The 18,197-nt window shown below is 39.9% G+C and overlaps 2 protein-coding genes across 2 annotated transcripts in view; one reads left to right on the forward strand and one right to left on the reverse strand.

Annotated features, from left to right (window-relative positions):
- Positions 1-8,756, reverse strand: part of LOC123727746 (uncharacterized) — a 48,002-nt gene extending 39,246 nt beyond the window's left edge. The window contains exon 1 of the mRNA XM_082962350.1: positions 7,281-8,756. Coding sequence (XP_082818476.1) covers positions 7,281-7,315 — 35 coding nt within the window. The 5' untranslated portion in view covers positions 7,316-8,756. The remainder of the gene's footprint in view (positions 1-7,280) is intronic.
- LOC145861034 (uncharacterized) lies at positions 6-6,250 on the forward strand. Its single transcript, XM_082962385.1, has 9 exons — positions 6-100; positions 705-779; positions 918-1,025; positions 1,226-1,288; positions 1,389-1,478; positions 1,727-1,834; positions 2,135-2,298; positions 2,730-2,824; positions 5,918-6,250. The coding sequence occupies exons 2-6, from the start codon at positions 774-776 to the stop codon at positions 1,823-1,825; spliced, it is 366 nt and encodes a 121-aa protein (XP_082818511.1). The 5' UTR covers positions 6-100; positions 705-773; the 3' UTR covers positions 1,826-1,834; positions 2,135-2,298; positions 2,730-2,824; positions 5,918-6,250.
- Positions 8,757-18,197: the final 9,441 nt, after the last annotated feature.

Below are 18,197 nucleotides of genomic sequence, written 5' to 3' on the forward strand. Positions count from 1 at the left end.
TTATAACCGTCATGTCTGAAAACTGGGAGAAGCAGAAAGAGCAAGTCATTCACCCGACATTTGTTCCTCAAAACGGTAACATAACGACACGCGGATAATTGTAAGCTCAACATTTCTGAAAACGTTTAATTTTATAAGGTTGTTATTAATTATCAGTTTCTGTTAATGTCGCAAACTATTATTTTCTCTTGGCTAACTCTCTCTGCCTGGATACTTGCATGCTAACTAGCTAGCTAACGTTAACACTAACTTAGTTGCTAGCTAACTAGTTAATTAGATAGTCAGGCGGGAAAGCAGGTTTAACATATTTGATGGTTGTACTAACTGTTAGCTAGCTAGCTTACTGTATCGGTCTAGCTAACTATGGTTAGCTATGTTTTCTGGTAACCGGTGTGGAGTCATTGTTTTTTGACAGACATTTTTTTTTTTATTAACTAGTTAGAGTCCAACATCAATGTTACTCTCTGGGTACCTACCGTGAAGCTGGTTGGTTTGCTAACTAACTGTAGTATAGCGAAACCATCTAGCTATCACAGGAGAGAGGGCATTAATATGTTACAAATAAGACAGGAGAATGAGTGCAAAATGCATTGACCAAAATTAACTAGCTAAGCAGACTGTCAAAATGTAGTTCAAACTTGCTCTCAGTGTATTCATTACTACAGTTTGTTTACTATTTACCTTTATGAACTTTTTTTTCTCAGAAAATGACAGTGAAGATTATAATTATCCATCCAAAACTGATCAAGACCAGAGCTGTTTCTCCATGAAAAATGCCAGTAAGTGGATTGTTCCACAAAATGTGTGCCTTTTGATTCTCTCTGATATTTTATGTATAAATTATGGGTTTTGATGTGCATCTAATGACATTGCATGCATGATTTACTGTATGTCATGTGCTTAAATGTTTGTTGCAGGACTATCCAGAAGTTCACCTGGGCAGTCCCAAAAAAGGCAGAAAAGCCGGTCTTGTTCTCCCTCTACCCCAGCCCAGGATGAATTTAACGGGGACACACGTAGACGGGGTAAGAGAAACTGAAGAGTCAGTGGGAAATGTCAAACATTTCACAGGGTAGCATAGATGCGATTTTCCTTATTGTATCAGGCATCACTGCCTATCAGGATCATTATTCACACATGATATACAGAACATGTACATTTTCCTATCCAAATCCTTGCTTTTAAGTTGTCCTGATCACACCCAAATTGGGGTTTTGTGTTTCAGGGCAATCCAAGGATTCAGCTGGCCGTTTTAGATGCTCTCCTTCCCCATCTCACTTCACACACGGTGGGTCAAGAGTACAGCTTGCCAGACAAGTCCAGAAATCTTAATCAGCTAACCAGTCAACTACTAAGGAAGGTTTATTCATTGGTTTTGAATGTTGCAGAATTATCCAGGGCTTCTACTAGTCAGTCCCACCTCCAGAGCAGAGAGCACAGACGCTTTCCATATCCATCCTGTTACTCTACCAGACAAGGTGAGAGCAGTTATGTAGTAACTAAACAGCACACACAGACAACATGCACACGACGGGGACGCATTCGCTCATCAGTGCTAGTTTCTTTACAATGAGCAGAAATTACACATCATGTTCAGTCTTGATAACTTAAGATTTAAACTATCCTTAAAATATGTATTGTAGTGTGTAGGTTTACAAAAATCAATTACTATTTCTTTTTGCTGTTTTCCTCTGGGTTGACACTGAGTTGTCTTTGAATTTTGCAGATTCATCCAGGACTTCTATTTGCCAGTCCCAACGGAGCCAAGAGCATCTCAGCTCTCACCCTCCCATTCCCTCCGCTCGACCAGAGCTGTTTCCCATGAACAATGCCAGTAAGTGGATTGTTCCATGAAATGTGTGCCTTTTGATTCTCTCTGATATTTTATGTATAAGTGATGCACTAATTCAAAAGGGACCTATTTTGTGGAATGACTCAAAATGTACTACAAAATTGAAACTTGTGTTAAAGTTAAACATTGACTCCATTAGAATATAGAATATTATTGAAATGTTGAACTATGTATTATTGCAAGTAAAATGTCACTTTTATTTGCAATCAACTTGTCTGTCAGGATCCTCTTCCGTGTGACAACCCATATTTCCACAGTGTCAACAAAATGTTCTCATTTCAGAAGTGTGTCCAATCTAAATTGGTGGAGATATTGGAGGAAGTGAAACATGTTGGGAGATCAGAGCCCCAAGACTCTTTGAGTTCCATGTCAAGATGATCGAGACGGAGCAAGACTTTGAGCAACAAGAGAAGCAGCTCCAAAGTGTGGATGCATAGAATCTGATGGTGAAATTGACATTTATTTTGACATTTCATTTACACTGTAGATTTAGTCAGCATTTTTCACACTACCTAAAGTGATACAATTAGATAATTCCACTCTTACAAGCAATGCCTGTAGAATTGATTATTATTATTTTTAATTAGTCATACTGAGACAGAGGTTACTGCATAACTTCCAGGGTTTCAAACAGTCTCTTGACACAGATTGTAAGGTCAAGCAAAATTGGTGGTAAGGACACAAAGAACTGTGCCCACAAGGTCATGGACAGGTATGTCATATCTTTAGAATGGATCCAATAAGAAAGTAATTTTAAAGGTATCGTTAGTGATACAAACTGTCTGCAACAAAGACAGTAAATCCAAGAGCCTAATCTCCTCAGCAGTTTGAAAGTGTTCAATTCACAAAGAACATCCTATGTGTGCTTGACTTTCAGGCTCTTTACCAATGGCCTGATGTCCTTGTTCAACTTCAACGGCCATCACGCAAAGCAGGGACTAGGAAACACAACTGTGTACTCTGTTGTCAACGGTACCTACAAACATGTCATTATTCTGTAGTATATTTTGTATTAATAACTGGGTGGTTTGTATTAATAACTGGGTGGTTTGAGCCCTGAAAGCTGAGTGGCTAACAGCCTTCCCCGTAGCTCAGCTAACAGCCTTCCCCGTAGCTCAGTTGGTAGAGCAGGGTTGTGGGTTCGATTCCCACGGGGGGCCAAGTATGAAAAAAATGTATGAAATGGAAAAAAATGAAATGTATGCATTCACTACTGTAAGTCGCTCTGGATAAGAGCGTCTGCTAAATGACTAAAATGTAAATGTAAATTTAAGCAATAATACATGAGAGCCCATGTGTTATGATGACATTTATCATGGCTGTGAGTGTCATAGCCATAAAAGCAAAGTCCTCTGGTTTTTGTGGTACTGTAACCACACAATACATGGTTACAGTCTGTATCCAGGCATGCTGAGTTGCGTTGTGCATGAGAAAAGCCTTCACTACACCCTCCCATTGCTTAAAGGGTCACTAAGGTCACACAATCAAAATGACCTGCTCTGTCTGTTTTAATAGGCTAGATTCTTATTTTGTCTTGTAAACCAATTATTCATTTGAATGGTGGTAATTTGTGTGGTCCCTTTCTGAGAAGAATGGTTTAGGAGCTTGGAAATTTTTAACGAGGTGACCTTAATGGCAAGCTCTAAAAATGTATGACGGTACATTTTGCTATGCTGTAGCCCTACATGCTTAAAACCTCTTGGGGCTAGGTGGGACGCTAGCGTGCCACCCGTGGTGCACTCCATCAACAGCAGGTGCATTTCAAGAGCGGCAAATTTGAATCCAAATAAATGTCAAAATTCAAATTTTTCAAAAATACAACTATGTTACACCATTTGAAAGATAAACATCTCCTTAATCTAACCACGTTTTACGATTTCAAAAAGGTTTTACGGCGAAAGCATAAATTTAGAGTATGTTAGGACAGTACATTTACAAGAGTTGTGTGTAATGTTTTGTCAAGTCAAAGACAGGGTCACCAAAACCATAAAACCAGCTAAAATGATACACTAACCTTTTACAATCTCCATCAGATGACACTCCTAGGACATTATGTTAGACAATGCATGCATTTTTAGTTCTATCAAGTTCATATTTATATACAAAAACAGCGTTTTACTATGGCATTGATGTTGAGGAAATCGTTTCCCTCCAATAACCGGCAGTCAAGTCAGCGTCACAAATTAAATAATTAAAATTAGAAAACATTGGTAAAATATTATATTGTCATTTAAAGAATTATAGATTTACATCTTTTGAACGCAATCAACTTGCCAGATTTAAAAATAACCTTACTGGGAAATCACACTTTGCAATAATCTGAGCACTGTGCCCAGAAAAATACGCGTTGCGATACAGACTAGACGTCATGTTGGGGAGATCTAAAATCGAAAATACTATGTAAATAATCCATTACCTTTGATTCTCTTCATCAGATGTCACTTCCAGGTATCACAGGTCCATAACGAATGTAGTTTTGTTCAAAAAAGCTCATCATTTATGTCCAAAAATCTCCGTCTCGTTAGCACATGATGTAAGCCAGCCGGACTTCTCGTCATGAACGAGGGGAAAAAATATATTTCCGTTCGTTCAAACATGTCAAACGTTGTATAGCATAAATCATTAGGGCCTTTTTTAACCAGAACATGAATAATATTCAAGGTGGACGAATGCATAGCCTTTTATAACGTATTGGAACGAGGGTACCCAACATGAAGTAGCGCGCCAGGTGTCTAATGGGACATCACCGTTCCATGGCTCTTGTTCGGTCAGATCTCCCTCCAGAAGACTCAAAACACTTTGTAAAGGCTGGTGACATCTAGTGGAAGCAATAGGAAGTGCCAAAATATTCCTAAACCCCTGTGTTTTTCAATGGGATAGGTTTAAACTCAATACAACACATCAGGTATCCACTTCCTGTCAGAAAATGTCTCAGGGTTTTGCCTGCCAAATGAGTTCTGTTATACTCACAGACACCATTCAAACAGTTTTGGAAACTTTAGAGTGTTTTCTATCCATATATAATAAGTATATGCATATTCTAGTTACTGGGTAGGATTAGTAACCAGATTAAATCGGGTACATTTTTTTTATCCAGACGTGCAAATGCTGCCCCCTAGACCCAACAGGTTAAACATGTATAATGGTCCATCCAGCGTGAGATTTTCTCAAATTCTGTTTTTATTTATTTTGCTATGCTTTAGCCCTAATAAATGCTTTACCATGTTTTTTCTTTGTTAGACTCTCTAGTATGTCATTATGCTGGTTTTGTTCTGCTTTCTGGCATGTTATGAATTAGTCCTTATTATTACTTCATTTCATCACAAAGCCTACTGGTCCTGCATTTAAATGCAGTCAAGCATTCTCTTGAATAATTAGCCTACAGTATACAATGGCCTAAATAATAATAATAATAATGGCTTTATCATTTTTTTTTCATTAGTACAGATCAACTCTCTGGAACAGCTATAATTTTATTTTGTGTTGTTTACACTGTACCAAGCAATCAGAAAAAAATATACAGTAGCCTACAGCACTTGTTTGGCACATGCAGCGCTGTCTCCTTCCTCTTTCTATGAGTTCAAGTCAAATGTCGTTACCCATCGCTCCACAAAAGCCACAGCCCTTGCAGACCAAGGGGAACAACTACTTCAGGTCTCAGAGCGAGTGACGTCACCGATTGGAACGTTGTTCGCGCGCGCCACCGCTAACTAGCTAGCCATTTCACATCGGTTACACTCTTTTCTACACTGCGTGCAAGTTTGAGCCCGGCCATAATCAACTATCAGCCCCTGAGAAGGACAACTTTAACCAAACTTATCTTGTAAATTGCTTTTGTCTTTGACAGACACGGAAAAGCAAACACATTTATCCACTTCTAAATTATTCTGAATAAATGTAATAAATGATCATTATTACTGCACAACACAAAATAGCCACCATTGGTTAGTGATAAACCGGTGGTTTGAGCCCTGAATGCTGATTTAGGTGCCGTGGGGAACCTGTAAGATGCTCCATATCTATTAGTCTTTTCTATAACGTACTGTGTTTATTTTGGTGTTACAGCTGCAGTGAAGAAATGGAACAGCAAGACCACTGACCATGACGTTCAGAGAGCTGTGGCAGACCACCTCAAGCATGCTCCTGGTAGAGCCTGAGGTGATGGTTTCCACGTCACCACCACATAGGGTCGTTGCTAACGCAGCGAAATATATCTATAATTTTGATGGATATAATGAATTATATTCATTTGAACTTAACTGTATTTTGTCTTATCACTGTACCAGATAGTATTCTTTGACGGAATGTTTTGTGCAAATACTGGAGTAATGTAATAAGTAGTGTGATTGTTACTTTTTTTTTTAATTAGAAATGTTTTTGGTTACTGCGTCCATGTGTATAGGCTACAAGTAGATTTAAATTATGTTCGTTGCTAGTCGTTAAAACAACGACCTGAAAAATACTTATTTTCAACTTTCAACCAAAACGGGCCGTAGATGGGCGTCTTTTCAACGACATGAAAAATACGTCTATTCAACTGTCTCTTTCAACCAAAACCGAACGGGCATAGTCGTCTTTTTCAAGACAGCTTGCTGGGTGGGCAGCTTGCTCCGATTCTGAATAAATGTGTGTCTGTTTCATTCTAGCTGGCAAAATAAGTGAGCTAGTTTGTCACTGATATGGGCTAAATATCCTAAACCTAGACAGTGACAGCAGCAAGCTAACACCAGGGAGAGGAGATAATTTCAGGTTCTGTTTCATCTGCTGCTGGCTTGATAACGTTTTTCCACATGCAATTGATTAAATGAGATTTGTATTCTTTAAAGATTGTAATTGTGTTCATATCTGATTAATATTTTAGAAAAATTCTCACAGCCGTTTTCCACAGCAAAATGTGAACTACAATTTGGTGCGCACCATTTTACTATGTACAGTAGGCAGTAAGCTCACCAGGTGTCATCAAAATTACGATCTTGTGTTAGTGGTTTATATATGCGGGGAGCATAAATTGTACAATTGTAAACGAATAAATAATGGTTCAAGTTAGAATCCATGTATATTAGTTAATATACTGCACCAACTACATAAATATATGATCGGATCCATTGTCTTCTATTTGGACTTTAAAACGCAGACAGCGGGCGCCGCCATTTTACCAGCTCGTCATATTTTTTTTAAATACACAAAACCAATAACATAAAACGAACTCAGAAATCTCAAATAAATTGAATATTTTTAAATTACCTTGACGAAATGGTGTACATTAAGTCAGACGAACCCAAAATCTCAAGCTATTTGACTTGTAAAATCGTTCTCGTCACGACACAAATTTACCATAAGAAACCTGGCAATCCCTTGACGGATTTGTAATCTATCATGTTATGACATGTTCTTTTGATTTTAGATATTTAAACGTGCTATTACCTACCTATAGTAATGAATAGAAGCGGAGACAAAAAGCATCGTCTTCACAGCACAGATTCTGAACAATGGTGCGCGGCCATAGAGATAGATAGAGGACTCATCTTTGTATCTGTGTCGTTATTGCGTCTGTGACAGAATGCGCAGCGGCATTGAGGGGATTCGATTAATCTGGCCTGGGCTCCCGGATAGGCGTGTTTTGGGCGGGGTGAAAGTTCATGGCATTCGTTTTGTTTTTGGCCAGGTGCCACATTCAAAGCACACAGCAAAGTCTGCTCCAAACAAAAGTGATGTAATTAGGCATTTGGAGTAATGAGTAAGAATCTGTGTTTTCAAATGAAAAAGTTATTGGTTTTGATAAAAAGCTTTATCTGCTTTCCCAATTAAACCTGGTTTAAAAAATTTGAACAAATATTTTATGGAAAAGAGATGTTTCTGGATGATGCACCATGCTGCCTTATTGACAAAATGACCGAAAGGCGCAGATTACTGTTGCTATTTGAGAAGGGCGCTAAATCCCTTGCCACATTTGCCGGTTCACCGTTTACATCACAGGCCGTAGACCTGTGCCCTGTGGCTCAGCATAATCCCTACTGATGAGCCAGCTGGAGATGACTCCAACGTGGTCAGGAGGGATCAGCCAGTGTAGTTGGAAGTACCACCCAGTTGACTACATTAAAATGGTGGAAGCCAGCAATGCATTGAGTTATAATAAGAACGAGAGACAGCCTCTACTCACGGTCAGATACGCCTATTCAAGGAGGCTGACATCTTGCTGCGGTTTCAGGAGCCCATTAGTAAATGCCAGTGACGGTCTGTGCTGTTTAAGTCAAGGGAGGACAGTTCTTTTTTTTTATGAGTATGGCCTTATTTCTATAACAGCATATTGGTTGACTCATTCATATGCCATTCACCCAGCTCAATGTAACATCAATAGGTTTAGGCTACTACATGATACTCTAATTTTCCCTATACCCATCAAGAGGTTGCTACAACCTAGCCTATGAATGAAGGTTTACAACATAGGTGCACAGGTCGAGAGAAATTTGAGCAATCAAGGTGACATTGACACATTCAATACCGCCTTGCACACTCTTGCCTGTATCTGTCTGATCTGGGGTGTAATCATTAGACCAACAGTTGCAAACAAGAGTTTCTATTGGACACATTCTGGTATGTTTATCTTCATTTCGTTTGCTTCCATTTAAGGAACGTTTTTCAACAGAATCGGCAGAATGAATACACCCCTGATCACACACAAACACAGTCCACTTTCAAAGCAGCCACATACAAACAGAAGATCCTGGACTATCCATTCACTTCAGTCAGTCTGTCTCATCTTCCAATGTCAGGAATCCATCACATTGAATGAGCAGGAAAATGTCCTTCTCTATGGGGGCGTCTATTGGAATTATCTTTCTGGAAAGGTGACATCCTATGACGGTGCCATGTTGAACATCACTGAGCTCTTCAGTAAGGCCATTCTACTGCCAATGTTGGTCTATGGAGATCGTGGTTGTGTGCCTCAATTTTAAATACCTGTCAGGAACGGGTGTGGCTAAAATAGCCAAATCCACAAATTTGAAGGGGTGTCCACATACTTTTGGTAATGTAGTGTATAAACAGTAGCCTATAGGCCAATTTCAATGTTGAAATACATTTAATTATCAGTCAAGTGAGTTCTGTTTTGCTACTTGTAGGCTACTGTCTGTAATGTGTCTCAATAGACACTGAGTGTACAAAACATTAGAAAGACCTTAATTCTCGTAGACCCCCTTTGCACTCAGAACAGCTCCTAAGCAACTTTGTAGTATTTATTTTTTCGGGGAGGGGTTATTTCTTGCATTATTTGTTCAGAACGTTTCTTGCATTATTACATACAGCCGAAAATAACTTTTGGTTATTGGATCAACGGTCACTCATCAACATTTCAACCTGAAATACAACTTTCCTGAACTGGATCCTTTCTTTGTACCCCATGAGGCAATTCAACTGATCCCAGGTGCTGCTCCAGGGCGCCACAGAATGAGAAGAGGTGTGCGGTGTAGACTTTTAGTTCGAGTCACGGTAGGTTTTGACCAGAAGCGGCCATGAACCTATTCAAGTAAGTCAGGCTACTGTGTGTAGGTTGATGAGCTGCTAGCTAGCAACTTATCATACTAGAGTTAAGTTAAATATCATCAGCTAGGTAACACCATATTAGCTTGTTATCTTAATGTACACCTATTTATCATTGTACATTAAAAACTCATAATCCAAATTAGTTTGTAGATGACAGCAATGGAAGAGGGTGAAAGGATTTTCTGCTCCAGCTGTCAGAAAAGGAAAACTATGAAGACAGACAGAGAGATAATAGTCAGGGCTGTCTAATTGGAATATAATGAAGTTGTTTCTTTGTGATGTCTGTCCTCAGATATGGAGAGCTGTGAAAGCCTGTCTGCAGATGAAGAGGTCCCAGTGAAGGTCCCAAGAGACTGCAGATGAAGAGGTCCCAGTGAAGGTTCAAGAGACTGTCTGCAGATGAAGGGGTCCCAGTGAAGGTCCCAAGAGACTGTCTGCAGATGAAGAGGTCCCAGTGAAGGTCCCAAGAGAATGTCTGCAGATGAAGAGGTCCCAGTGAAGGTCCCAAGAGACTGTCTGCAGATGAAGAGGTCCCAGTGAAGGTCCCAAGAGACTGCAGATGAAGAGGTCCCAGTGAAGGTCCAAGAGACTGCAGGCACATCCTTGTATACCATGGGTTGTATGTGTACTGATGTTAGCACAAGTTGTACACAACAATACAGTTAACATTCACACACAATGTAGGCTACAAACGTATTACAACTGTAGCAGGCCAATCCTGCTCCTGGAGGTCTGCTGGGTGTACAGGCTTCTCTTCCCACCCTGCACTAACACACCTGATTCAACGTATCAATCCTAATGAGTTGATAATAATGTGTATTATTGTTGGGCTGGAATAGAAGTCTGCTCACCCAGTAGATCAGGGAGTGGATCAAGGTTGGCCACCTCTGGTATGGATATTTTTGTTTTTCTAAAAATGATGCTTTAGTAATAATAGCAAACTTACTAAGATGTCTAACATTTACAAACAAGTTAGCTCATTTGTATTTTGAAATTATATGTTGATTCATTCCATTTTTATTAATTGTTTAAACTTGTTTTAATTGTAACGTAAAAACATTATTCAAGATGAACTAGTGTCAATGTTCATTAATTACAGATCAGAATTCTACAATAAAAAGGTGTGAAGGGATCTGTCTCTAATTTGTCTGTGTTTCTGTGTTGCTGTCTCAAATGAACATGACCTTTAATTCCAGTTGTAATCTCTCTGAGCGGTTTTATTTGATTGTCATGCTGTCTCAGGATATCATCCATTTAGCTGCTTATCATAATGGCATGCATTACCAATGCAGCCATATGTCTACAGTATGATGGCATTACTGGCCTAATGGACATGTGCAATCAATGTGCCCCTTGTCATTATACATCAGCAGCAGACAATAGCTAAACTCACATCATTTGCTTATTGTTGAGCTAGCTGTATGTTTTACATTTTAAATAGATAATGTATATGAGGTTAACCATAAGCCAGATTTCTTACATGATTTATCTGACATTAAATTGTTTAGTGCAAATCCAACCCTTGTATTCTAGGGACAGGATATTTTCTTTCAGCTCATAAAACATGGGACCAACACTTTACATGTTGCGTTTATAAATTGAGTGTACAGAACATTATTCTCTCTATGAAAACTCACTCTCTCCCTATACTGTCTGGCCATGAGGAAGAGTTCCTCCAGGAATTTATGACCTGCCTAGCAGCAGCCTGGGTGTAGGAGAGAGAGAGGGGGATGGTGCACGCTGTAAGAGGGCCAAAGAGGGCCAACGTCATGACATCACTATTGATGTTTCAGGCCTCAGATTTAATCTGAGTTGGCCAGTAGTAACAAAGAGGAACGGACGCAAAAGTTATTGTCTTGACAGTTCTGGAACATTCTTTATTCTCAAAAAATATATTATATTTCTTCTTGTCCAAATATCAAATTCAATGTATGACTTGTATTGAAATAAACTCAGCAAAAAAAGAAACGTCCCTTTTTCAGGACCCTGTCTTTCAAAGATAATTAGTAAAAATCCAAATAACTTCACAGATCTTCATTGTAAAGGGTTTAAACACTGTTTCCCATGCTTGTTCAATGAACCATAAACAATTAATGAACATGCACCTGTGAAACGGTCGTTAACCTCTCTAGGGTAGGGAGCAGTATTTGCACGGCCGGATAAAAAACGTACCCGATTTAATCTGGTTATTACTACTGCCCAGAAACTAGAATATGCATATAATTGTTTGATTTGGATAGAAAACACCCTAAAGTTTCTAAAACTGTTTGAATGGTGTCTGTGAGTATAACAGAACTCATATGACAGGCAAAAACCTGAGAAGATTCCTTACAGGAAGTGCCCTCTCTGACCATTTCTTGGCCTTCTACACTCTCTTTATTGAAAACTGAGGAGCTCTGCTGTAACGTGACACTTCCTACGGCTCCCATAGGCTCTCAGAAGGCGGCAGAAAGTTGAATGATGACTTTGCAGCCCATTGCTGAAAAACAGTAGCGCATTTGGATAGTGGTCGATCAGAGAACAATGAGACTGGGGCGCGTGCACGAGCCTACACCATGTTTTTATTTTTTCGTCTTTGAACGAAAACAGGGTTTCCCGGTCGGAATATTATCGCTTTTTTACGAGAAAAATCTCATAAAAATTGATTTTAAACAGCGGTTGACATGCTTCCAAGTACGGTAATGGAATATTTAGAATTTTTTTGTCACGAAACGCGTCGGGCGAGTCACCCTTCGTCACCCTTCGGATAGTGTCTTGAACGCACGAACAAAACAGAGGATATTTGAACATAACTATGGATTATTTTGAACCAAACCAACATTTGTTATTGAAGTAGAAGTCCTGGGAGTGCATTCTGACGAAGAACAGCAAAGGTAATCCAATTTTTCTTATAGTAAATCTGAGTTTGGTGAGGGCCAAACTTGGTGGGTGTCAAAATAGCTAGCCCGTGATGGCGAGCTATCTACTCAGAATATTGCAAAATGTGCTTTTGCCGAAAAGCTATTTTAAAATTGGACATAGCGATTGCATAAAGGAGTTCTGTATCTATAATTCTTAAAATAATTGTTATGCTTTTTGTGAACGTTTATCGTGAGTAATTTAGTAAATTCACCGGAAGTTTGCGGTGAGTATGCTAGTTCTGAATGTCACATGCTAATGTAAAAAGCTGGTTTTTGATATAAATATGAACTTGATTGAACAAAACATGCATGTATTGTATAACATAATGTCCTAGGAGTGTCATCTGATGAAGATCATCAAAGGTTAGTGCTGCATTTAGCTGTGGTTTGGGTTTATGTGACATTATATGCTAGCTTGAAAAATGGGTGTCTGATTATTTCTGGCTGGGTACTCTGCTGACATAATCTAATGTTTTGCTTTCGTTGTAAAGCCTTTTTGAAATCGGACAGTGTGGTTAGATTAACGAGAGTCTTGTCTTTAAATAGCTGTAAAATAGTCATATGTTTGAGAAATTGAAGTAATAGCATTTCTAAGGTATTTGAATATCGCGCCACGGGATTCCACTGGCTGTTGAGTAGGTGGGACGATTTTGTCCCACATACCCTAGAGAGGTTAAGACACTAACAGCGTACAGACGGTAGGCAATTAAGGTCACAGTTATGAAAACTTAGGACACTAAAGAGGCCTTTCTACAGACTCTGAAAAACACCAAAAGAAAGATGCCCAGGGTCCCTGCTCATCTGCGTGAACGTGCCTTAGCCATGCTGCAAGGAGGCATGAGGACTGCAGATGTGGCCAGGGCAATACATTGCAATGTCAGTACTGTGAGACGCCTAAGACAGCGCTACAGGGAGACAGGACGGACAGCTGATCATCCTCGCAGTGGCAGAGCACGTGTAACAGCAATTGCACAGGATCGGTACATCCGAACATCACACCTGCGGGACAGGTACAGGATGGCAACAATAACTGCCCGAGGTCCACCAGGAACTCACAATCCCTCCATCAGTGCTCAGACTGTCCGCAATAGGCTGAGAGAGGCTGAACTCAGGGCTTGTAGGGCTGTTGTAAGGCACGTCCTCACCAGACATCACCGGCAACAACGTCGCCAATGGGCGCTGGACCAGACAGGAAGGTCAAAAAGTGCTCTTCACTGACGAGTCGCGGTTTTGTCTCACCAGGGGTGATGGTTGGATTCGCGTTTATCATCGAAGGAATGAGCGTTACACCGAGGCCTGTACTCTGGAGCGGGATCGATTTGGAGGTGGAGGGTCTGTCATGGTCTGGGGCGGTGTGTCACAGCATCATCGGACTGAGCTTGTTGTCGTTGCAGGCAATCTCAACGCTGTGCGTTACAGGGAAGACATCCTCCTCCCTCATGTGGTACCCTTCCTGCAGGCTCATCCTGACATGACCCTCCAGCATGACAATGGCACCAGTTATACTGCTCGTTCTGTGCGTGATTTCCTGCAAGACAGGAATGTTAGTGTTCTGCCATGGCCAGCGAAGAGCCCGGATCTCAATCCCATTGAGCACGTCTGGGACCTGTTGGATTGGAGGGTGAGGGCTAGGGCCGTTCCCCCCAGAAATGTCCGGGAACTTGCAGGTGCCTTGGTGGAAGAGTGGGGTAACATCTCACAGCAAGAACTGGCAAATCTGGTGCAGTCCATGAGGAGGAGATGCACTGTAGTACTTAATGCAGCTGGTGGCCACACCAGATACTGACTGTTACTTTCGGACCCCCCTTTGTTCAGGGACACATTATTCCATTTCTGTTAGTCACATGTCTGTGGAACTTCTTCAGTTTATGTCTCAGGTGTTGAATCTTGTTATGTTCATACAAATATTTACACATGTTAAGTTTGCTGAAAATGAACGCAGTTGACAGTGAGAGGACATTTCTTTTTTTTGTTGCTGAGTTTAGGTGCCGGTACAGTTTATATTTAGGTGCAGGAGCTCCACAATACTGTTGAGCTAATATTCTATAAGAGGAACATGAGCTCAAGCAGTAGACATTTGAGGTGAGCTCCTGTCCAAGTCAAGCACTGATCTCATTTCAATAGATCAGGTAGGTAAGTACTGACAACAATACATTAATTCATTCATATTAGACACAAAGTACACACTTTAAATTAGGCTACACAACGTAAGTAGTGCACTTAATCTATAGTAAGCGCAACCATTTAATCGTCTCTCTGGTGCACCTTTTTGATGATGTAATTTATGTAAAGATTTCCCAGTGGATATCTGTAACATTAGACTCAGTAATTCCTGTATAGGTGTCCTTTTTCTGATGTGATCAGACATTCCTTCTGATTTAATATCACTCAGATCTAATGTCGCCTGGCCATATAGCCACAGAACAATGAGCTACAAATCAAAGTCTTTGATATAGTTACTAATGTCATACATTGCATTCATCCTAGCTACTGTATTATCAACTGGCTTGCTATATTAGGAAGCTCTGAGAGGGAAACAAATATATTTATATTATCTATAAAAATTATTTAAAAATCCATTAGGTAGCTAGGTAGCTTAAACACAATACAATCGTGGTCATGATGTCTGGTCTGTTTCACTGTAGCTTAAGCCTGTTGGATGAGCTAGCAAGCTAGCTAGGTTGGAACTGCTGGGGAAGAGCTAATTGAATTGAGGTGGCCTTCCAAACTCCCATTGTTAGAGCTTAATATACTGTCTCCCCAGGACTATATTGAGGATCAAGCTGTTGAAATGCAGTTGATTATGTAAATAGTCTTGTAGAACTGTGGTACTGATGGTCCATTTGAGGGTGAGTCATTGATATGAATTCTCTTTCGTGTTAGTAAGCACCACAGCATTTTAGGAAGCAAGAACCACAGTGCAATGACGTGAAGGTGTAAGAATGGCGGTGCTAAGATCAGAGATTCATCTCCTGAGTACATACTGTACCTAGTCCCCTGAATACAAACCAAGTAATCTTACATACAGGACTTCAAGTTGTAAAATAGTGAACTACTCCTTTAATGGAGTGGTAGGCTCTATGAAAGGGATGTTTCACCCCAAAAAACTTTGTAGTATTTTGTTCATTAGTACACTGTAATCACATTTTCAAGAAATTTCAGTACAAAGCAAAAAGTGTGAAGATGATGCAAATGATATGCAAATGACCAAAATGATAATTGCATACATTTTGCATCATCACACTTTTTGCTACGTACTACAACGTTTCCCAATCGTGGTCCAGGGGACTCAAATGGGTGTGTTTTTTTGTTTTTGCCCTAACACTCACACACTGGATTCAACTAAGCAACGCAAGCTTTTGAATTGATTAAGGTATGTGAGTGCTAGGGCAAAAACATACATGTACACCCCTTTGGGACAAGGGTAGGGGAACACTGCTGTACTGAAAGTCCTCCATTTTGAGAACTTCACTGCTGACGTGCACATTATTGGGATTTGTTTACAGGATGAGGAAACCAAGATGGACATTTGATTGAACTATCCCTTTAATTAGAGTTCCTTTGGAGTTAATTTAGTTAGAGGTGCATTTGCTCTAAGCATGTGCTATAAATAAACATACATTTATTTTATAAAGAAAACTGCTTTTGTCATGTGGTGTCTAATTTCTGCATTACGAAATGAGGAGAGTTACAAACTTCACACACCAGTCAGAGTTATACTTAAACTACATCTTTAATAATTAAGAGCTTTGCAAAAGCACTTGACTTTCAATGATGCGCCATCTCTAATGAACCATTGAAAGTGTCAACACAAAAGTACAAAGTTCTTTTATAGCCAAGGTACACCCTCTCAACCTACATGACGAACCACAGATCTTAGAAACAGTTCACAAAGGGACTTTATATTTGAGAAAGGAGTATCCCTTAGCCAGATAACATTCGCTATAAATTATCGTTCAGTTTGGTCCCTAAGACGAGGTTCTAATCTCGTTCCTGGTACTTCATAGCACAAAAACACCATCTCATCCAATGGCATAAATCAACTGACAACTCTAGATACTCCCATCTCAAGTAAACCCCCTCTTAATCCCACTCCTGGACAAGCTCACTGAGGGGAGTGACTCTCTAGGGTATACACTATCCCAAGATAAGTGCAACATCAGAGGGGACATACAATGGTTCCAGACACTGCCATACACCTTCCCCCAATGCCAAAGGAGGGAGTGACTTGCGCACAGACATTGTGGAGACAAGTAATTGGTTCCCCATTAATCACGCCATCCCTTCACATGGTTTAAGAATAGGTAAAGACACATTCACATATGAAGACAATGTTCCATTCTGTCCTCTTCCCTTTCTGATATTCTGCATAGCACCAGGGATATGTGAAAGACAATCCTGACCTCTCCCCTCTCTGGGCCCCAAGTGACTAAGCCCTAGCTAAGGGAAAAGTGCCACTGCCAACACCAGAGTCCAAAGGGATACATTCTAATGACAAGTATCTCACATACGCATATTATGCAAATAAAACATCTTAATTATCTATGTTACCAAACTAATTCTGATTCATCCGCCACAGTCATCTTTTAATTAAGAAGGCTAGGTGAACCTAATGAGTGTGCTTGCATACTCCCTTTAAAGACCTTTGCTTGAATAAAAAGCGGCAGTAGTGCTGTTTGTCCGTTTTGAGATGCCATAGAACCCTTTCTGTGTTTACAAATTTGCTGCAAGAGGGTGAGGCGCGCAAGTTGGTGGCAGAACAAGTTCTTATAGAACGGCAGCAAAAAAAGCCTCTATTTACATGTTGCTTATTAGTGCATTTCACACTACTTTTGGATTATAATTGGATTGTATGATTTGTATGAATGTCCTGCTTCATATAATGTTTGTGTCATCATCAAAAATCAGCTGCATTATACTTTAAAAAAACACTTCAACCAGTAAAATGGTTCTTTGGCTAGCTTTTGCTATAGCCTATATCAATGAGCATTAGCATTCTGTAATCTTAGCAACTGTTCATGAAAGATTCAAAACAACATTGAAAGCGTATATAAACTGCAAAAATATATTTTGTTTAGAAGCAATAAAAACGCAAATCTAGGCTACTGTCGCCAAGAGTCTCACACATCTGTCAGTGACGTCAGTGTGTCCAGTACTGGAAAAGGGTCTATAGCTACTTCCTCAAAATAGTCAGATAACTCAATAAATCTGTCATTAATGTTGACCAATCCCCAATGAAGGGGCTTAGACTTCAGCTACTGTCTTAGGCCTGCCTCCAGGAAAAAAGTGTGTGCACGGAATAGCCGGAAAAACCCTTACACAATGTCCAAAACGAAAACGTCACAACATGTCGTCATAACATATGCACAAACTCTTCCGAACTGTTTCGGCTGTTTTTGTTTAACCTTTATTTAACTAGGCGGTTCTTATCGACTTACAGAAATCCACAAGGAGTCAGTAGAAACCATATTTGTTTAAGCAAGTCAGCCATATCAGCTGTTTTTTTAAAGGCAGTAAATGAGGCTGAATTAACTGTTTCGCTGCCAGATAAGGCTTGATAGCCAGGTGTAGCGGTGGTAAGGATTCACTCCATGGTGCTGAAAGGAAAGCTCAAACTGTATGCTGGACTAATTTAAATAATGTTACAAATGGTTTTAGTAGTCCGACATTGTGACTAATCTGGATTTAGACTGTCTGCTACTTCAGGTCTAAATAGGTGTACAACCTATACCTTGTGACAATGTAGGACCACTGAAACCATTGTTAGACAGACTTTTTCTTAGCCTTTAAGGCATCAGCATGTTTCACAACTTGCCTTGTTAATTAAAGGTTAAATAATAACAATAAAATATGTACATGCTAAAATCACCACTGTAAAACACACAGGGTGTTCACTCCTTAGG

This window comes from Salmo salar, chromosome 16 (assembly GCF_965601325.2).
Source record: "Salmo salar chromosome 16, fSalSal1, whole genome shotgun sequence".
Taxonomy (NCBI): Eukaryota; Metazoa; Chordata; class Actinopteri; order Salmoniformes; family Salmonidae; genus Salmo; species Salmo salar.